Here is a 23292-nt window from a genome sequence, read left to right on the forward strand (position 1 = left end):
ACCTATATCTTATGATAGGGAATAGACCCCTATACATGACCATATAACCATATAAGGTAATAGGTCCTCATCCAAGAGGATAAATTGGATCAAAAAACCAAACACGTGGTACATCATATTGCTTATGTTTATATTTTGGCAATTTTGTACCCCTAAAACGGAACGAAGTGAACCACCCAAATTTATCATGATACATATTAGAGTCCAGTAGTATAATACCGAATGCTTAAACTGGAAAATTTCCAAAATTTAAGGGGTGGGCTATGGTACTCCTCCCAAATTTTAAAAGGGGTGCACAAATGTACCTATGTCTTATAATAGGAAATGTACATCTGTATATGTCCATATAACTATATAAGGTAATAGGACCTCATCCAAGGTAATAAAATGAGCCAAAATACCAAACACGTTGTTGCAGTAAAATTTGGTAATTTTGTGCCCCTAAAAGGAACGAGGTGGACCACCCAAATTTATAATAATATATATTAGAGCCCTATACTATTATACCAAATGTTTAAATTGAGCAATTTCCAAAATTGAAGGATGTGGGCCAAAGTACTCCACCCAAATTTAAAGGGGTGCACAAATATACCCATATCTTATGAAAGGTAATGAACCCCTGTATACGTCCATATAACTATATAAGGTAATAGGGCCTCATCCAAGAGGATAAATTGGGCCAAAAGACCAAACACGTGGTACAACGTATTGCTTACGTTTATATTTTGGCAATTTTGTACCTCTAAAAGGGAACATGTTTTCTCCTGTTTCGTCCTATCATTTCTCATCACCATCGTTTTTCGCTGGGGACGTTAAATAGGGATGCATTCGAGTCGAGTCGAGTCGAGATTTAAGCCTGTCTCGACTCGACTCGAGAAAATGTTGTCTCGACTCGTGTCTCGACTCGAAAATATGTTGCTGTCTCGACTCGTGTCTCGACTCGACAGTCTCTGTCTCGACTCGACTCGAATTCGAGTCGAGACGTCTCGAAATTCGAGTCGAGACAAAATATACGAGTTAAAATATACACACACATCGGCCAGACCGTTATGACTACCTACCTAATTGTTAGTATATCCACCTTTTGGCATGAATAACAACGGCAGCGCGTCTTGGCATGGTCGCAATGTTCCTCGGTGGGTCGCTGGAGAGAGTCGGCACCACATATGCACACACAGGTCATCTAATTCCCGTAAATTCCGGGGAGGGGGTGATGCACCCTCACGTCACGTTCAATCACATCCCAGATGTGATCGATTGGGTTCAGATCCGGAGAGTTTGGGAGCCAGCACATCACTTGGAACTCGCTCCTATGTTCCTCGAACCACTCCATCACACTCCTGGCCTTGCGACATGGTGCATTATCTTGTCGAAAAATGCCACTACCGATGGGAAACATGGCCGTCATGAAGGGGTGTACGTAGTCTGCAAGCAGCGTACGATACCTCGGCCGTCATGGTGCCTTGCTCAAGCTCCACTAGACACATAGATGCTCACCTGAATGTTCCCCAGATAATAATTAAGCCGCAGCCAGTTTGTCTCCGTCCCGCAGTACAGATGTCAAGGAGCTGTTCCCTATGAACACTACGGATTCGCACCCTCACATCGTCATGATGAAGAAGATATCGGGATTCATCAGACAATGCAACGCTCTGCCATTGTGCCAAGGTCTAGTGGCGATGGTCACGTGTTCATTTTAGTTATAGTTGCCGATGCCGTGGTGTTAACATTCGCCATCGTTAGAAGTCTGTGTTCAGACTAGTGTTGTGAAGGTCTGTGAAAAAAACGGAAATTTTGGGTTAAAAAAACAGTTTTTTTACTGTTATTCCGAGCTGGGGAAAAACGGAAAATTTGGGTATTATCAGAATCATCATTTAATCACAGAATCATTTTAGTTAATATGTTAAATCAAACATATATTTCATAGAGATATCTTGATTGTTCTATGTAAAATTCCGGAAATTTTGGAACCATTAGAAAAAATCGTTTGTTCGGAAATATTGGCAAAAACAGGAAAATGTATTTTAAAAACTATTTGTTAGCCTGATGCTAGTAATCTTACTTGCTGTAACATGTCTGCAACATATACAGTGGGAAGTCGAAAATCCGAACTAATTGGGACCACAGGTATTCGGATTTTCAAATTGTTTGGATTTTCGAAAATGACCAAGAAAATGCCATTTAGGCTTACATACTGTACGGTATGTTCTTCTATCGATACGGTGGTTGTTCAGTACATACAGTAATTACAATACCGTACGTAAGGCTACTTACATTTAATGTTTCTGCAGAACTTGCTTGTACTCTAAATAACACTGTTCTTGTAAGTCACACTTAAAACTTATAGGCCTAAGAAAATATAAAAATAAAAATACATGACAAACAATTACATATAAATGAAATTTTGTAAAAACACTGACTTCACATAACGTCGATGGACACGCTATTGTTTGTTTATCGCTAGCGTTAAGACAAAATGTAAAACGCTTCTAGGGACCGCATTCGGATTTTTGACGTTAGGATTATCGACGTCCTACTGTATATACAATGTATTTCGCTAACGGAAAAATACTTAAAGCAACAGGTTTTAATTCTACTTTACACATATATACCGCACAAGTGAGTAAATTTGAGCAGCGAGAAATATATTAAATGAAACTTCCGTTAGTTATTATCACAGACTAGCAGAATATCCATTATTCGCACGGGGAGAATACGTTTCATTTTGGACACAAAGGACACCAAAACTGTCACTAATGAACTTGTGGAGCCCCAAAACTATGAATTTGACATTAATATCGATAATTTTCAATTATCTTTACATGTCACCATCCTCCTTAGAGTACTAATGGGGCTGAATTTGTGGATCTAAACGGCATCTTCTGCTCATCTCAGCGAGTATGGATTCGAGGCCATTTTCTTACATATATATATATATATATATATATATATATATATATATATATATATATATATATATATATATATATATATATATATATATATATACAGAGGCGGATCCAAGGGGGCTATAGCCCCCCCTTCACACTCAAGTATACACTGCATAAAATGGGCTTCAATCCTGCTTTACACTGGATAAAACTGCAAACTATGGTTTAGCCCCTCCCTTGATCATATCCTGAATCCGTCACTATATATATATTGTATATAACGCTAAAAAAAAAATAGGGGTTCAGCTGAAATATCACACAAGACCTTAAGATAGTGTATGAATAAGCTTGTGTTTGACTCATATATATCATACAAGAAGGAATGCTTTAAGATACACTAGAAAAATGGGGCACATACTGGTGTTGGGGCACGGAAAACCTTGTTCACATGGCTCATGACACAAGACGGTTATGTGTGCATTTCTCGAACTGCCCATAAACAGGCAAAGCAACAACACTGATTGTTCCTTAATATGTCATATGATTACTTCGAATAGCCAACAGAGCCTCGCACCTGCGTGGCATGGATTCAATCAGATTATCGATGAGTTCTTGGGGGATGTTGTGCCACTCATCCAGAAGAGCGACTTCCAGCTCTGGAATGGTTGTTGGATTTACTGGCCTAGCGGCAATTCGTCTGCCAAGCATATCCCAGACATGCTCAACTGGAACGAGATCCGGAGAGCATGCTAGCCACTTCATCCGAGCGATACCCTCAGCATCTCATCCACTAACCGAGTTCTGTGAGGACAAGTATTGTCATCCATAAAAAGGAACGAATAACCAATGGCACCAGCATAAGGAAGAACAAGAGTTTTCATGATCTCATCCCTATATCTGAGAGCCGTCAAAGAGCCATTTCGGATAATGTGGAGCTCAGTACGCTCACCAATGCTGATTCCTGCCTACACCATCAGTCCACCACTATGATACTGGGATCTTTCTCGCACAAACATGGAATTGTGTCGTGTTCCACACTCTCTCCAGATGAAAACACGTCGATTATTAGGCTCTACACTGAATCGAGACTCGTCAGAGAACAAAACATTGCCCCATTCATTGCGTCCCCACCCACGATGTTCCTCCGCCTACGCTCTTCGATCAACACGGTGTCGTGCAGTTAATGGGACACACACCATAGGCCTACGTGCGTAGAGACCACCTTCTCGAAGGTGATTGCGGACCGTTTGAGTAGATATTATGCGTCCTGTTGTTGTTCGGAAGGCTCGCGGTAGCAGAGTTGTATTCTGGTTTCGACGGGCTGTTAACAACAGATAACGATCGTCTCTGGCTTTAGTTGCTAGTGGACGGCCCTGTCCTTGTCTTCTTCGAACACTTCCAGTTGTTTGAAATCGATTCCACAATCGGGAAATCACACTTTGTGCCACTCCTATGGCATGTGCCACCTCCCGCCATGACTGACCAGCTTCCAACCTCATTGGGGGCCGCGGTGGCTCAGTGGTAGAGCGTTCACCTCTGGTGTTTGGGGTCCCGGGTTCGATTCCAGCCCCTGCCAAGTAAACTTTGTGGTGTACAAACACCGTGTGCGTGGGTTTTCTCAGGGTTGTCCCGTTTCCTCCCACTTTCTTCATTCCACCCTTTCACTCATCTCTCATCATCACCGTCTCCTTTAGCCTAACCGGCATAACCGTGGGACGTGGAAACTTAAAGATTTTTCCCGGTCCGCATAAAATTATAGCTGAATTTGCATATCATCGCTAATGGAATTGTCACCATTGATTTCAGCGACTGCGAAAACTATGGATTTGACACTAATATCGGTCATTTTGGATTACTTTAACTTGTCTCGGTATCCGATCCCCCCGGTGACCCCCGGCCCGAATAGGGTGAATTTGTAAGTTAATGTGATCAAAGTTTTCAGCGACCGCGAAAACTACGAATTCGACAGTAATATCGGCCATTTTCTACCACTTTTACATGTCCCTGTAAGCGCCCCCCGAGACCTCCTGGTCCGAATTAAAAAAAAAAAAGAATCGTCTTGATCTGGGGCTTGGGCCAGGGTACCCCTGACTAAAATTTGGTAACTCTCGGTCCACTCGTCTGGTCCCCAGACCGCATACAAACAGACAAACACAAACAAACTATTTATTTTATATATATTAGACTAGATAGATTCTTGCAAATTATGCCAGATTTTCATATTATCTTTCCGAACTAATTTTAAAGACCCGCTCCTACTTATCTTTATATATATATATATATACGCAGTATCTCTATACATATCTATCTATATATGTATATAACAAACGTAGGAATTACACCCTCAATAACGCTCCTGGAGGACCACTTTCTCAAAAAAAAAAAAAATGCTGGGGAAACACTTGTAGAAACTTCATTTTTCGTGCCAGACAATTACCGAGACCTGGTGAACAAAAAAAAAAAAAAAAAAAAAAAAAAATAGCGATCGAATTAAAAAAAATAGTTCTCCATAATAGTATTCACTGAGAATAATGTTATAAAATTTAATTTTTATGGGTAAATCAGTAGACTTTGAATACATCCACATCATATCCACTAAGTTGCGAAATTGTGTACCTCCAGACATGGGCGGCCGAAGAAAATTTTCTAGGGGGGCGTCTTCAATGTTTGCTATATTAGTCTGGCATTTAATGTGCATGATTTGTTATATTACGTGTACATTTTCGTGAGCCAGGGAGGTTCATTCTTATCAAACACGGAGATTAAGAAGGAGCAGATCTACTGCACAAAATATAATAAAAACATCTCTTTCGGATTTCTATCATCCCGCAGTCCAACCCCGAGGCGGAAACATAAGAGATAGGCTTTTTGTTTTTAAACAAGATAACGTGCCTAGCGAATGCTTTACATTGTGAAGATTATATTAGTGAAAATTAAACGAATATAATTTTACAACTTAATATACATATCACTTAATGTTGAGCTCCCCGTTGCTATGTGGTTAGCGTATGCGCCTTTCTTGAACGAGTTTTGATTCATGGTAGGAGCTCATGTGTTTCAAATCCGACTTTAAACTGTACGTTCACGTCTTGTAGAGCTTTGCTCCTGAAAACGACGCTAAACTATAATCTAATTTAATATTACTAAATATTAAAAAATAATGACTTACCAAGGTGACGTCAATTTGGCAGTCGTCAAATCCATTTTATACTTTCACTTAATCCAGTGGATATTAATATAACAATTACAAGACACACGTCATCATCTTCTCATGTATCTGCATTATTTGATTCATCCATAGATTTGTTATTTGTACGCATCATTCATTTTTGCATTTTCGGGAGGGTTCAGGGTTCTTTCTTCATTTAAAGAGTCGGTTCTCTGTATTGGAAAGAGAATCAGGGGAAGAAATACTGTATATACAAAACATGCCGCTTCCGACGCAGCACTGAAGCATTTCTTTTAGCGGTCATACCCCCCTCCCCTCTCAAGTTGTAAAGTGTGAAGGGACAGAAACATCCCAGACACTCAGGGTTCAGTTGACAATAATAAAACTATGGGTAAGTAAACATCTTGTACAGAGTCACGTTTTGCTTATTTTTGAACATTTCTGTGATTTCAACAATACAACAGCGAAAATACTAACTGGTTTTATTACTCCAACCATCGCTTCAACTAAGGGTAATTCCCAACGCTCAGTGAGCCATCTAAATTTTCGTTCTTTTTCTGTTCTCCAGAGGAAACAATGAGATTTTGCCAAGATGCTAAAGTCAAGATTCTAGATGGGAGTGAATTATACTAGATCTAGCACCAAGATGCTAGATATGGCTTCACTGGCGGGCTTCGATATCTACAGAACTTTCTGCCAAAGCATACAAAAAAACACAAAGCACAATAGTTTCGATAACATCTGTGTGGTCCTTCGGTAGGCTACACATCCGGTAAGAAGCTCAATCCAAAGAGTAGTTTGCACTGCACCCGTAGCCGGCTAACAAAAGACTCGTAGCCGGCTTGTATAGATAATTGAGTTCAAATTTTCAAGTATCCATTTACTGAATGCCCATATCGTGTATGCATGCATATGCATGCATTATTTAATAAGTAAATAAAGTACACACACAATTAATTATGTCAGTGATAAACGGTGTTTATTGAAAAACCGGGATTGGGCGGGCCGGGATTGGGCGGGCCGACTCTCTTATTTCTTTGGGCCGGGCCGGGCTTGGGCGGGCCGACACTGTTATTTCTTTGGGCCGGGCCGGGCTTGGGCTGGCCGACACTGATTTCTCTTCAGGTCGGGCTGGGCTGGGGCCGATCAATTACAATTCTTTAATAATTATTGACTTTCGTTAAACGATAATTGGAATAAAGCCAAACATTGAAGAAGTGTGTCCGTGAAAAATGTTACAAAGAATGCACTAGCTATTTACAGTTTGTGTTGCTTAGCGGCTCCACTTTCACTATAGAGGATTGCAGGCATTATGCGGTAAATTGAAGTCTGACTTTGATCTTCGCTGAACTCAAAATATAACAAGAAGGGGTGGGAATGTTTTGCCTGTCGCTAAACAATATTCCCATCTTCACTTCATGCTAAAAATCAATTTAGATTTTTGTTACAGGCAATGGAGTTTTAGTTCTCTCGATGACAGGCAAAGTTCTAGGAGGCAATGGTACCATTCGGGAGGCAAGCGTCAGGTTGTAAACCAGAGTTTAGAAAAGGTTTCTGAGGTTAGGTCAAATTTAGTACTAAATTTTGAGAAAGATTGGGGCTCGAGCTAATTTTTTAAAAAATTATCGGGCCGGGGTCGGGCCAAAAACTTTTAAAATTTATCGGGCCCCGGCCGGGCTTGGGCCAAGAATTTTAAAAAACTTATCGGGCCGGGCTGGGCTCGGGCCGAAAATCTCCTAAACTTTTCGGGCCCGGGCTGGGCCGGGCCTAGGTACGTTCGGGCTGGATTGGGCTCGGGCCGAAAAATTCGGCCCGTGCAGGTCTCTACTAGATATATACAACTATGTGATGTTGGACTATATAACTCGTAGGGTATGATGCTTTACTTTTTCAAAAATTTCAGTACTTCTAGTGAAATGAAATCTTTAGTTTTACGTCCTACGGTTATGCCGGTTAGGCTAAAGGAGACGGTGATGATGAGAAATGAATGAAATGGTGGAATGAAGAAAGTGGGAGGAAACGGGAGAACCCCGAGAAAACCCACGAGCATGGTGTTTGTCCACCACAAAGTCCACACGGCGCGATCTGGGATCAAACCAGAGACCCCATGCACCGGAGGTGAACGTCCTACCACTGAGCCACCGCGCCCCCACAGTACTTCTTGTGTACCCCTATAAATGCAATAAAGAACTAATGGCCATGTTTTTTTTTTTTTTTTTTTTTTTTTTTTTACAAAAATATTCAATTAGAACTGAACAATTTACATAAAATTTGGAATCGACAAATGAAAACGGCACGTTTCTAGCACTTGTGGGTTCGAGGTCTCATTGTTGAAAGGACTGGAGACAAACATATGAAGTTTTCTGTGAGGAGAAACATATACGCGTAAATCTAGTATTTTAATATATAGATAATAATTGGAATAATTTTATTTTCGAGTGCTATTTTTTAATATTCGCAATATTGAAATTTTTGAACTTAAATTTTTCCCGTGTTTGAAAAAAAAAAGATATCATTACTAGTAAAATTAACCTAATACAAACATATTTATTTTTTTCAATTTTTCCAGAAAATCGAAAAAAACGTTTTTTTAAAATACAGGTTCAAAATTTCCGGAAATTTGACAAAACTAGTTCAGATACACTTGTACTTTGCCCAGCATTAAACTCTGATCTTAGTTCCGACGCAGTTCGCCACCTGTTCTGTTTTACCAATCTGCCCAGACTAGAACGTTCGACATCTGTAATGAGGTGGGGGCACCCAACCCCTCGACATTTGACGTCTTTTCCCCTTGGTTTCGCCACTTGCTGAAGACAATCACCACGGCACTCCTCGAACACCTGACAAGTCCTGCAGTTTCCGAAATACTCGTGCCGAGTGTTTCTGAGCGAGCACTTTCTTCAAAATAATATTAAAAATTATAGAAAAATTTTCGAGACATTCGAGTCGAGTCGAGATTTTTAGCAGCTGTCTCGACTCGACTCGAGTCTCGACTCGAAAATTCGAGTCGAGAAATACGTTTGTCTCGACTCGTCTCGAATTTTAGAAAGTGTGTCTCGACTCGAATCTCGACTCGAATTCGAGTCGAGTCGAGTCGAGATTCGAGACATGTCTCGACTCGTGCGCATCCCTAACGTTAAATTCAACATTTCCTAAACTAGCACCAAGAATCTAACTCGATACGATTGCAAGATATCCATGTTCACCCCTGAAACGGAACAAAGTGGATCACAAAGTACTTATCAAATTTAAGGAAATAATTTTAAATACGCCTCCATATAACGTAATAAGGCTCCAAAATCGATAATCATCAAAGGGAACGAGGTCCTGTACCCCCCCAACTCCTGATGTCAATTAAGGTGATCTTATGTGTCCTGAGTGATCCCTGCCCCTGAGAAAACGTAAGCAAAATTACAATAGGTTGAGTTGTTGAGTTGATTTTAGTTTAGCGTCCCTTTCAGCAGCAAGGCTATATGAGACGTGGATCTACTGATTAACGTGGAATCCGAACCACATGAGCTCCCGCCGGGAATTACAATAGGTAATGCAATCCCAAAACAAAGCATGTCTAACTCATTCTATGGTCCATGTGGGGTCCCAAAAGTGAAATAGGGTCAGCCCGACGTCAAACAAACACATTAGCTCAAACCAAATACCTCTACTTCATTCGCACCAATAAGGGACGTGGTGGCTCAGTGGTAGAGCGTTCACCTCTGCTGTATGTGGTCCCTGGTTCAAAGTAATTTTGTGGTGGGCAACATTATGCTCCAATTATCTCCCATACTTTCATTCATTTTTCATCGTCACCGTCTGCTTTAGCCTAATCGTGGGACGTAAAACTTAAGATTTCATTTGCACCAGTGTTAGTTCATCTCATCAAAGGGATAACAACCAAAAATCAAGTATTCCTCCCAAAGTTCAGCAGCAAAAATAGAACCTACTAATTAACGTGAAATCCGAACCGCATGAGCTCCTTCCGGGAATCGAACTCTGGTCTCCCACGTTAAAGGCGCATACGCTAACCGGTTAGCCACAAAGGAACTCCAAAGTTTTCGAGTTTCATATTAATACTAATACTAATTTATACTATTACTGGGGTCTACTAATTCATAACGTAATAGGTCATCAAGAAAGAGATCATACCTTGTTTTGGTAATTTTATACCCATAAAAGGGAACGAAACAAGCCATCATAAGCTCCAAGCTAAAAAATCCCAGTTCAGTGACGTCAAACGAACATATTAGCTCGAACCAACTACCTCTAATTCATTCATACCAGTAAAGGTGCGGTGGCTCAGTGGTAGAGCGTTCACCTCTGCTGTATGGGGTCCCTAGTTCAAACCCCCGCGAAATAGTTTTGTGGAGGGCAACATTATGCTACATTTTTCCCACACTTTCATTTGCACCCTTGTTAGTCCATCTCATCAAAGATATAACAATCTCCAAATTTTATGCCATAAAAGGGAACGAAAGCATTCGTAAACCTGTACTATTTCATAACGTAATGAATCATCAAGACCATATTTTTAGTAATTTTAAGGAATCATCATGACCTCTGATCCAATACTCCCAATTCTATTACGTCATAGCAGGACCAAGGTACCTCTGATTCATTCGTACCATCGTGCATGACCCCTGAATAAGCATAAGCAAAATTTCAATAGGTGACGTAATCCCGGGCCAAAGCATCCCTAATTCATTCACTCTGGTGCATGGGGACCCAAAATTGGATTATTAAGAGTTCGGCAGAGTGGGGCCAATACTACTAGCAGTATTTATTTTTGCGTTTCTAAATGTCTGCAAACGGAAAGCTACTAGGTGACTCGTGATAACGGTACCCCATGCAAAATAATATTGTCTATGGCGATCTTGTTCCACATTTTGATTATCCTTTTATCTATTTGAAGATATCACAGAATTACTGTAAAATTAGCGTTTATTTAAATTTCGGAGTGATAAGACCTCTTAATAGTGCTCCCAAAAGTAAAATTTTATCAATGTTACCAGTGTTATTAGTGTTTTTAGTGATTTTTATGTGTGATCCCTTAGTGTTGCCAACCGTCACAAGAAGAAAAATACCCTAAGTTTTATTTTTTAAACAAGCCAGGGGGGTGTAATATCCCACATGGTGTTGGGTATGAACAATTCTGCACGCCAGGGTATACAAACACCACCACGTGCTTTAGCAAGAGGATTCCACACACCAGATGGATCTACTATCACCTGCAGACGACAGGCTTTTGGTCCCTCCCACGGTGCAGACGATGTTAACGGAGCACCAGCTCCACCGCCAGCTGTATAAATTGGCTAGACGACAGCAATTCTGTGTCGATGAAAAGAATCGGTGAAGAGAAAGAGCTTAACATTTTTGAAGCGGAGAATCTTATTTTCATTAACACGATCATCGACATGGCCCAAGCTACTCTTTACGAGTAGAGTTCGCGGTTTCAGCCGCATCTTCATTTGGCATACTTCACATTTACTTTATCATTGATCATTATCATTTTCAACTCCCATCTTTGAGATTTGAGTACACTAGTGATATTGTGCGTACTAACACATACCTGGTGCTTACCTTGTAACAGGTTTGAGCTATACCCAGGTCGAATTGATATTTTCATCACAATAACGCGTACTAACACACAACTGCTGTTCACCTTGTACTAGGTTTGAACTAATTCCAGATCGAGTTACTGTCTGGATTTCTTGTACTCAAGACCTTACATTCACTTAGAGTCAATTCTGAGTACGAAGTGTGTCTCCCCTACTGGAGACGAGTACACTCCACCCTTTCTCAGCTCCCATGACGGCTACATCCAACCCAGTCATCTCGAGAAAGAAGACTAAGATACCAACGAAGGGTCAGCAGATCTCAATACCGGACTGAGAATTTTCTTGTCCATCTGGGGCGGCCCACTACCTCCGGCGCTACTGCCAAGCCACGGCCATCTTCGACTAACCTGCCAGCGACTGATGCCCAATCCCTTGCTCCACTGCAAGACGACAATCCCATGGTCTTTACCTGGTTACTACAGCAAAGCGACGTCGCTCGTCCTTGGAATCCACACTGGGCCAACAACCTTCATCAGACTTCTCTGCTTTACCAATGAGCAACAGATTTGAGCCTCTCTCACAGCTGACGAGTCTCTTGTGCTAGAGCCACGACCCAAACCCGCCAAAGAGACTAAACCAACTTCTATTTACATTTACAGCATCCAAAACACTTACAACTTTACCAAAATCTTTCCAAGACCCTCAGAGAATCGCTTCAGGTTCGGCATAACAAAGAACGTATCATGATTCAGGTATCTTCTAGGGACGACTTCACAACTATAAAAAAAACTACTGCGAACAGACGAAAACTGAATACGCTACTGGCATCGCCAAAAGTGACCGACCCCTAAGGTTGTCGTTCGCAAATTACCCATCGATACAGACGTCGCTGATCTTCAGTCTGAACTAATCACCTTAGGCTTTAAGCTACTCACGATTCATCAAATGTCTCGTCGGACCCCACTGGTGGAGATAGGGTTCTCATGCCCCTTATCCTCATCTCCCTCGAGAAAACTCCAAATATACAAGAGATCTACAACATAACAGCATTGCTTCAGAAATAAGGAATAATTTTCAACGACTGGTGGAAATACTGCGCACAAATCGAGTTGGAAAATCGGTATCATCTTGAATATCAACTGTAAATGGATTTTAACACTATAAAAGACATCTCTACTTATCTCAAAATTTTGTGATTCTTAACGCACGGTTGTATCAAGTGACCGGAGATTTAGAAATGTTCATGACAGTTTAGGAGAGCTCAAGGGAGAAGGGTGAGAACTATTCTTCAAGTATTGGGGGCGATCAGTTTTTATTTAGGAAACAAACCTTTATTGGCTGACGTGAGCTGAAATTCAGTGGTGCCTTCGGAGCATCAGCATTCGAATCAAAGCGCAGCTGCCTTCAAACTTACCTCGCAGTACGGCTACTTCTGGAAATAAACCTAACAATATTGGTACGTTGGAAAGATAATTTAATGAGGAATGTTCTTTCTATATTTCAACTCATTGGGGAGATACAGAACAAAATAGTAAATATTAAGGACAAAATATATCAGTTTTTAATGTTTATGTTAAACTAGCAGCGTTCACCCCGCTTCGCTGGGGTCACCCCGGAACGCAATAAACTTTGTTACTTAGATAATTTTTACTTTTTCGCTTTCAAGTGATATGATAAAAACCATAGTAGATTGCAGTAAATGTTAACATTATATCGCCTGTCATTTATGTTAACCCGCCGAGTGACACGGTCATGCGGGTTGCATATAAATACGTTTATTTTTACCTATGATGAACTAACAAAGGATTTGTACGTTATGGACACTTGAATGGTCAATTATCTCAAGACACTGGTAATTGAAAATTAAAGTGATATGATAAAAACCATCTAGGGTCCAAATCCTAATAACCCCCCAAAAATGAAAGAAATTGGTTCAGCCGTATTAGCGTGATGAGGGAACAAAGGATTTGTGCGTTCTCTTTTATATATAAGATTTCCGAAAAACAATTGGATCTATCCAAAGCATGAATATACAAAATCGTAAAGCACATCTTACAGGTAAAAGCGGAAAAAGAAATTCATTAATATCTTGATTAGTTTCGGAGACATGGCCTCTTATTAGAAACGATCATTTTTTAGCTTCAGTAGCGGGAGGAGGGGGTATACGGGGGAACCTTCCGCTCGTATAAATGATCAGGATGGTGGACTTGATGATTTAGGACCACCAGTTGCTTTTACCTAACGAAACCTAATAACCACGTGTTCTGCCTCCCGACTAACATCGAAATTGTCTAGGTTTTTGGAATGAATAGGAGACATGTTCTAAAAAGGAAACAAAGCCCACTTCAAACCAACAGTATTCTTTCGATTTGTATATACACAAAAAATACACACGCTTTTACCCGCTTACTGAGATTCTCACTTGGTGTAGAATTGTTCATACACGACACCATGCGGGATAATACACCCCCTGGCTTTTTTAAAAAGTAAGATGAAGGGTTATTTTTCTTCTTGTGACGGTTGGCAACACTAAGGGATCACACACAAAAAATCACTAAAACACTAATAACACTGGTAACACTGTTAAAATATCACTTTTCGGAGCACTACTAAGAGGTCTTAGCTGTTCCGCAAATAATCTGGCTATATCTTTCTTTCATTCAGACATATAAATATTTCTTTGAAAATGTAAAAACAATAGTTTTATTACTCTATGTTGCAATGAAAATTACCCCGCAGGTTGCTTTATCTTTTTTTCATGCAGTCCTAATGACCACGTGTTCTGACGTTTTCAATAAACTCAGTACCTTCTGATTTTGCGTTATGAAATCAAATAACAAAGAATGCATTGGCCTATGATGGAGAACAAATCCACGGAACGTATTAGGCAGAGACGCCATTTCAGACTTCGCTTGAGAGGAGCAAGAGCAACAGAGACATGACTTTCACGTTTTGTACTAGTATATAAGTAGACAATCGATTAAAGTGTATGTATTCCTCAAACTCTTAGGGGGGGGGGCATTTTCCCCTCCTGCCCTCCCTAAATGACGCTCCTGGTATTAGGACGTAGAAGCGAATTTGTGAGAAGTGGGAATTGATTTGATATTTGGTGGAATCTCTGTCCAGCTTATTTTCGACTATTGACTTGTTCAGTTTTAAAGAGAGCATCGATAATATTTTTAGCACGCCATAGCCTCATTATCTACTTATCGTCATTATGTAGAGGTAAACATCATTGGAGTACCCTCGTAGCTCACAATTGAAGATACTGTAATCGAAATACCTATCCGAACGTGAAACTTTTTCTTTCACCTCTTTTTACCCTTGAACTTCATAATCTACCTTTTTAAAAGTGTTTATTTTATTTCATAAAAAACAGATCCTCATCTCAGCACCCATAACTCTTTTACTTCGATATGAAAAATCCTGTTTAAATCACTATTTTCATTGTTTGTAATCTGAACTATAGGGCTAACATATCCACACTTTAACCAGCTATATAATCTATAGCTCTGATAAGGCAAGTCATGATTACGATACTATTAACCGGTGTATTCGATACCTTTCATTCTCGATACATTATTATATTTTTTCTGATTACGAACTATAACACTATGAGTCCACTCAATATTTCTTCGTCATATATGGGATATCCCTCGATCTGAAACCTTTTCGACGGTCTAACTTTCTCATCTCCACAATCAACATGAACTATCTTTGTTAGTTGCCAGAGATGTAAATTAGTACCTCTTCCCTCCCTCTCAGGTAGAGATGATTCCACTTGAGACCGACGCTAAGCTTGAATTTCTAAAATAGCCCAAAATGTTGAGGTAGAATACTGAAGTGGTGTACCATGTCGGTATGTTCTGTAAATTATGCTTTTATAGGATCAGTTGTATGGAAATTAAGGGCCATTTTTATCCTGGAAATGGTATATTTAATATGGTTTCACCATTGCGTGGACTTCGTTATCCATGATTGCTTGATACGTTTCTCCTGCAACGTTAGTATGATATGTCCCAAAGGGGTCTTCTAAATATGATGACGTGGTATCTCGAGAAATAATACGTGTCAGTTAGTCAAAGACTTGTATGCTTGATGCTGTATTCGTATTCAAATACACGCCCGTCTATGATATGTGTAGAAGAAAGTAAAGGTCAACTCGTTTGAATAAGTGATCTGTTTCCAGTCTTCCAAATTGTATGTTTTGAAATCGTTAAACCATAAATGTCACCTTTAATCATTTTTCTCTGTCAATAGCAATGTCGTTAATATCACAAGTTTACTGTCTAGACTATTTTATTCATTATCCCTATGATAAATCGGCTACAGTATGTTTAGTACACATCAATATGGAGACGCATCTGAAGGGACAACGGCGATTCGAGGATTCTTCAAGAATAAAGTTAAGTTCGATCGTTTCTGACTGCAATTAAGTTCTTATTCATCGTCTTAATACTTATCTTGAAAGATAATTGCCCATTGACATAACATATTTATTTATTTATTTATTTAAGCACTCTCTCATACTAATTTATTATTTAAACTTACATTTGTAGATGGCCGACATGGCTGAGGGGTTCTCACCATTACATTGTGCCGCAGCTTCTTGGAGTCCAGAATGCATATTTCTCTTGTTAAAAAGCAATGCATATGTAACTTTAACGGATGGTGAAGGAAGGACGCCATTTTTTAGACTTGGAACGATCGATTTTGATGAAGAAAGTGAAGAGAAGTAAGATATTTCTGACCGAATATTGATTTTTGTAGTTGAGTTTTTGAATTTATTCTTATACGTAAATATATTGAATTTAATTCATGATCCATGAACTTTATGCTACTAACCTCTAATCAAAACAAATCTTTAAAAAAGCAATATATAGATATATTAAATCTAAAATATGAACAATTCAAGAAAGTAAAACATCAATATTTGTCTTCAAACAAGTATAAAATAATTGTTTGAGGGCAAGTATTGATGTTTTCCTATCTTGAATTCTTCAACTTTTAGATTTAATATATATTGCTTTTTATTAATTTTTATAATATATTTTATAGTGAATTTTTAATTAAGTATTGAGATTTTGTTTTACTGAATCCAGTATGTATTGTATGGGGCAGGAACATGGGCATTACGCAAAAGCGATGAAAAAATTTCAGACTTTCGAAACGTGGACATGGAGAAAAAAGGAGAGAATTAGGTATGTTGAACGGAAAACGAATGAAAAGGTGTTAGAAATATTAGCAGTAGGGGATAAAGAAGAATTTTAGATATTGATAAGAGGAGGAAGAGGAACTGGTTGGGATATTGGCTGAGGAGGACGTGCTAGAGGGTATGGTGGAAGGAAAGGGAGGGAGGAAGCGAAGGAGACTGTAATTGAAGGAAGGTATTAAAACAGAAAGTTGCTACGTTAAGACAAAAAGACTATCTCAGGACCACCGTACATCGAAGTTTCTCAGTTGCAGCAAGTATCCTGCCAATAATGGCAGAATAGCTAATATGATGATGATGATGAGAAGTTTAGCAATATTGACCAAAAAAGAGAAAAATTAAAATAATAATTATTATAATCAAACCTCTTAATATTTTAGAATAATTTAAGTAAAAACTGAAAACGACTTAACTGTCTATGTCTTTTCTGTAAACAATTTATATAAATACTTTTGACCTATATTAGAAACACAAAATAACGGCATCAAACTCCAAGTTATTTGAAATAACTGTACAAAATCAGTCTCACTTCTGAATATGGATTACTAGCATCAATCACCCACATCGTTGGGTTATTTTTTTTAAATAATAGGTTTCGTTAGTCAGTCACTTTTTACTATTACTAAATCGCTCTCTAATATCGGTTATTTTCAGTGAATTTTATATTTCTCTCCCCAAGTTGCGGGGCTGAATTGGATTTAAACGGGATCAGAATGTCACTGTTCATCTTAGAGACCCCGAAAACTATGGATTTGTCACTAATATCGGTCAGTTCCAATAAATGTATATATATATATTTTCTCCTCCCCCATGTTGCAAGGCACGGCATGGGAAGTGTCACTGTTCATCTCAATGACCTCGAAAACCATGGATTCGACATTGATAATGGTCATTTTCGATAATTTTTATATATTTCCTTCCTCCCCTCCCCCAAGCTACGGGCCTGAATTTGGATTTAAAAAGCATCGAAAGTGTCACTGTTTATCTCACCGACCTCCAAAACTATTGATTCCACGCTAATATCGGTCATTTTCGATCCTTTTTTAAATATTTCTCCCCTCCCCCTCCTCTAAGTTGCACCGTCAAAGTGATATGATAAAAACCATCTCAGGTCCAAACCTCATCTATGTTGAAAATGTGATCAAATTCGGTCGAGTGTTTCAAGAGTTATTAAATTTTATTCATTTTATATATACCTCCCCCCACCCTCACCCAGGTTCTACCATCAAAGTGAAACTATAAAAAACTTCCCAATTTCGAACCTCATACATGTTTATTTATTATTTTTTTTTAAGATTGCTTGGGTGGTTCAAGAGTTATTAAGTCACGAACTTAGTACTTTTACTTTTTTTTTTTTACATTTTTTGTGGATCTCCCCCTCCTCCTCATCCTCTACGTTGCTCCGTCTAAGTGAACTGACAAATAACATTCCAGGCTTAAACCTCATCTATGTTAAAAATTTGATCCAGATTGGTCGTTTGGTTTAAGGGTTATTAAGTTTTATATATTATTTTATATCTCTCTCCCCCCCTAATTTTTATCGTCAAAGTGAAATGATGAAAACACTTCAGATCCAAACCTCATCTATGTTGAAAATTTGATCGAGATCGAGTGAGTGGTTCAACTTATTAGGTGTCACAAACATAGTCACGGAATTTACGGAATTACCGATGTTCAATACTACATTTCTCTTTAGTTTTGGAAGAAGAACACCACTAATATGCTTTGAAATGAAATGAAGCATGTAATTTAAGTCCCACGTATATGCACCAAGGCTAAGTAAGACGATGATTATGAGAAATGACTGAAATGGTGGAATGAAGAAAGTAGGAGGAAACGGAAAAACCCCGAGAAAACCCACGCACACGGTGTTTGTCCACCAAAATAGCTCACAAGGCGTAAGATGACACCTGTGTGGCTTGAAAACTAGCAATATCTACAGAAAACGCGAACAACCAATTCAGAAAACGACATACTGAAGCTGTACGCTACTTGGGCAGATCGACTCACACGGATTGCATAAACTACTGGGAACACATTCACTCCAGCGGCAGTTTTACCGAAGCCAAGAAATTCAGGTAAAAGATGTAATGACTTTTTCCCCTTTTTCTTACATTCTATAAAAAAATTCAAGTAGTACCGGTACTTGTGCAAGACTCTTGTGCAAGAGTCTTGGTTTTGGTCTCGTTCTTGCATCGAGATTCCTGGTCTTGGTCTTGGTCTTGCATGCAAGACTTTTGCAAAAACTGCAAGACCAAGACTCTTGCGCTCATCGCTAAATTCAAATATAACAATTTTCCTTTCATTATGACCTTATCCACTATTATAAAAAGTACATATTCAATAATGTCTTGTAAAATATTTTACAATATTTGTGTTCCTTTCTCTGTTGAGTCAAATATTAACCGAACTTTCTTTCCACATAACTTTTTTGTTTTTATTATTCCATCAACTACTATCTGTGTCATAGGAGCAGTAGAAAACTGTTTCTGAAATAACAATACTGCAGAGAAGCGATGACGAAAAATTATGATAAAAATGTTCACACTGTTACACAACGGCACTATGCTTTCGAATGCTCGAAATTTCCTTGAGTAGTAGTAGAAATTCTGCGAATTCCGTAACTTTTCTAGAAATTTCAAATTCCCTGACTTTTCCAGGATATCCCGCTCATTCGCCACCATGTATTGCAAGTAATACAAATCTCATAAGAAAGAGTAACCAAAAGCTTGTTGTAGATTTTTATTTTTAAGGCTGATTCTTCTTTTTCTCTTTTATTTTTGTTTCATCCTTCCTTATTTTTTTTTCATTTCTGGTTTCGAAGATGGTGAGTTCGGACCCCCGGACCACCCTGGTTACGTGCCTGGGACTTCTCACAGTAAGTGAAAGAAGCAACATATTACTCGTGCTTGTAAAAGATTACCAATGCTTAACGGAAGCATAAATAAAACAATAAACAGATTTGCAACAAAAACATTGGGCCACCTATCAAAAATAATCGTATGAACATCTATTTACTGTACATTCAGACCTTCAAATGAAACTGAAAAAGACATAGTAATGCCCCTTCTGTCTAGCACAGGCTGAGGCAACAGCAGTACTACATTATCAACGGAAACAGAATCCACGTCCTCTTGTTCTGGTCAGTAAAACATAGTACCATTCATATTTTTGCAGACAAATCTGACGTCATAAATAGAATCAACTACTTGAATTACTTGGCCAACAAAATGCTTCACTTATTTCTTTCCTAAGCATTTAACCAATAACCAGTGTCCAACTTTAATTGCAGTACGACTTTCATTCGTCATCACTCACTGCCGCATCTGAGTTTTCAGATGACGGTGAGTCCCGTAACATGGTATGCCCTTTTTCCTGATACGATGTTATGGGTCATTATCAGGCACAAAGTGTGGCAAGTAAATTAACTAACTATAAATACGTTATTATTGTTCAGCATTGCCCCATTCCGATATTTTGACCGTCTTTGAATAAGGTCAGTTTTAGGCAATACAACATGGGTGACTACAACAGTAATAATTGCAGATAGCAACACTGATACATTTCCTACAATAATCTGCCTGGAAAATATTTCTGAATTTCATTTGTCCCAAAAAAAAACCTGACCCACGAAAAATGGCAAAAATAGGCCCTGTACGAAACTTTTTTGGAGCTCAAAGGGGGGCTAAAAGTACAAAATGTAAAACCTGTATTACTTTGTTATGCATATATCTGCAGAACGAATGCATATTCTTAATTTACAGATTTGTTTCATATTTTACACTGGGTAAAAACGAAAACTTTTTCCCCTTTCTGTTCAAGTTTACCACAGTTGACGATATTTTGGTTATAGGCTTGTTCGAAAAATAGAGAAAATATTAATACTTTAAGACATACTGCTTAAGTAATAAGGTAAAATTAATGGCTTGTTTCGTTGTTAACTGTGGTAATTTTTAAAAAGATGTTAGAAAGAAAGAAGGAACAAAATACACTTAATAAGAGCTGGCAACATCAGACACGAGTCATTGTGGATGAGTGCTTGCTACTCCGCCTTGATTTTGTGCATCGACGACTTAGGGAAATGTATCATCTTGAGTGGTGTTCATGTCTCGAATTGCTTCCTCAAGTTATCGATGATAGTGTTACATTTAATGGAGTTGAATGTGAACCGACAGTTAACCTGGAAGGCAAAGTGTGTTCGACTATAAAACACAATGTTAAAGAAGGTTGTGGTTCATTAGGTTTTAAACTAACGTGTTTCAAGGTTCACTTGAAGATAATGGTAAAAATAAAAACATCCGGGACATGTATGAGGGAATCAACGAATTTAAGAAAGGCTATCAACCTCGTGCTTATATATTAAAGAAATCTGACGGTACAGTTCTCACTGACACGGATAGCATCTTAAATAGATGGAAAGATCTCTTTGACGATTTGCTTAACACGCAACCAAAAACTAGTGTGCGTGCAGAAAAGGAGATACACACCGCAGAACCGTATTTTCCAGAACCCAACCGAATAGAAGTAGATACCGCTATAAAGAAATTAAAGAAACACAAATCTCCGGGTGTAGATGAAATTCCGGCTGAGTTAATTTTAGCTGGAGGCGAAAAATTGTGGAACAAGATACACAAACTCATTCTCCTTATCTGGAACAAGGAAGAATTGCCACAAGAGTGGAAAGAATTAAACATTGTTCCAATTCACAAGAAAGGCGACAAATCTGACTGTAATAATTATCGAGGCATTTCTCTTCTGTCAACATCCTACAAAATCCTTTCAAATATTCTATTAGTAAGACTGACCCCATACGCAGATGAAATTATTGGAGATTATCAGTGCGGATGTAGACGAAATCGATCAACTTTCGACCAAATATTTACCATTCGCCAAATACTCGAAAAAAAGTGGGAATACAATACCCTGGTACATCAACTATTTATTGATTTTAGAAAGGCGTACGACTCGGTTAGGAGAGAAACATTATACAACGTTCTTACAGAACTTGGAATACCGAGAAAGCTAATTATATTAATTAAGATATGTTTAAATGAATCCCAAAGTAAAGTTAGGGTACGAAAATTTTTGTCCACGAGCTTTCACGTCGAAAATGGCCTGAAACAAGGAGATGCGTTGTCGCCATTATTATTTAACTTCGTTCTGGAATATGCTATAAGGAAAATCAAAGATAGCAACCAGGGCCTAAAGTTGAACGGTATTCACCAGGTTATGACATATGCTAATGATGTAAATTTAATAGGGGATGATAGGAAAACAATAGAAATAAATGCAGAGATCTTATTAAACGCTTTCAGGGACATGGGTTTAGAAGTAAATGCAGAGAAAATTAAATACATGGAAGTGCGTCGGGACCGTAATACAGCAAATTATGGATGCGTTAAAATATTAAATAATACTTTTATATAATATACTTTTAAATAATAATAAAGTGGATAGTTTCAAATATCTAGGATCAATATTAACAGACGAAAATCATATTCACTGAGAAATTAAATATGGTCACTTACTCTGAGGGAAGAACATAGACTGAAAGTATTTGAGAACAAGATCCCGAGACGAATATTCGGACCCAAGAGGAACGGGAATGGAGAATGGCGGAAACTTCATAACGAGGAACTACATAATTTATATGGTTTACCCAACATTGTTAGGGTCGTCAAGTCTAGGAGGCTTAGGTGGGCGGGTCATGTAGCTAGAATGGAAGAAAGTAGAAACGCTTTCAAAGTCTTGACTGGAAGACCAATCGGAAAGCGACCATTAGGAAGACCTAGGCGCAGATGGGAGGACAATATTAAGATGGATCTCGCAGAGATTGGAATACGAAGTAGAAACTGGATGCAATTAGCTGAGGATAGAAGTCAGTGGAGAGCTTTTGTGAACACGGCATTGAACCTCCGGGTTCCATAGGCGATAGAGTTAGTTAGTTAGTTAGTTAGTTAGTTTCAAGGTTCAACGAAGAATTTGTAATAATTTCGACATATTTTCAAGTTAAATGAAAGGGGTCCGGTTTGGTGGGCCGAATGGTCAGTGTGGTCAGTTTTCCAGTTAAATAAGTCACGAAATTTACTTTTCTTCTGTTGCTAAAAGGCAGCTAATCAGAATCTTATTAACAAGTGGGTCTCCTTGCCATGGAGCACTACTTCCCTTCTAAGTAATTTTATAAATTCATATTTTATGTATTTCTAAGACGCCTTACTTATTTAGTTTGAACTTACTATCTAAATATATCGTTTTGTCTATTTGTTTTGTAGGTTCTTGAAGGTCATTGAAGAATTCTCTAAATATAATGTAAACTTGTCAGAGGATGGGTACAGTTGCCTCAAACTAGCTACGGCCAAAGATTGGACGAAATCACTTAAGATCATTCTTAGCAAAAACCCGAAGCTAACTGATACATTGTACGGTGGTAAGTAGTGAATATTATATATATTTTTTTGAAACTCGTGT

General features: G+C 38.6%; 1 protein-coding gene across 9 annotated transcripts in view; it reads left to right on the top strand.

The window, feature by feature from the left end:
• Positions 1 to 23292, top strand: part of LOC145662658 (transient receptor potential cation channel subfamily A member 1-like) — a 426395-nt gene that overhangs the window by 199295 nt on the left and 203808 nt on the right. For all 9 annotated transcript variants that reach the window (XM_081728472.1, XM_081728567.1, XM_081728558.1 and 6 more), the window contains 2 exons: positions 16172 to 16347; positions 23097 to 23251. In XM_081728472.1, the coding sequence (XP_081584598.1) occupies positions 16172 to 16347; positions 23097 to 23251 (331 nt within the window). The remainder of the gene's footprint in view (positions 1 to 16171; positions 16348 to 23096; positions 23252 to 23292) is intronic.

The sequence above is a fragment of the Thermobia domestica genome, chromosome 1, assembly GCF_964235325.1.
Source record: "Thermobia domestica chromosome 1, izTheDome1.hap1.1, whole genome shotgun sequence".
Taxonomy (NCBI): Eukaryota; Metazoa; Arthropoda; class Insecta; order Zygentoma; family Lepismatidae; genus Thermobia; species Thermobia domestica.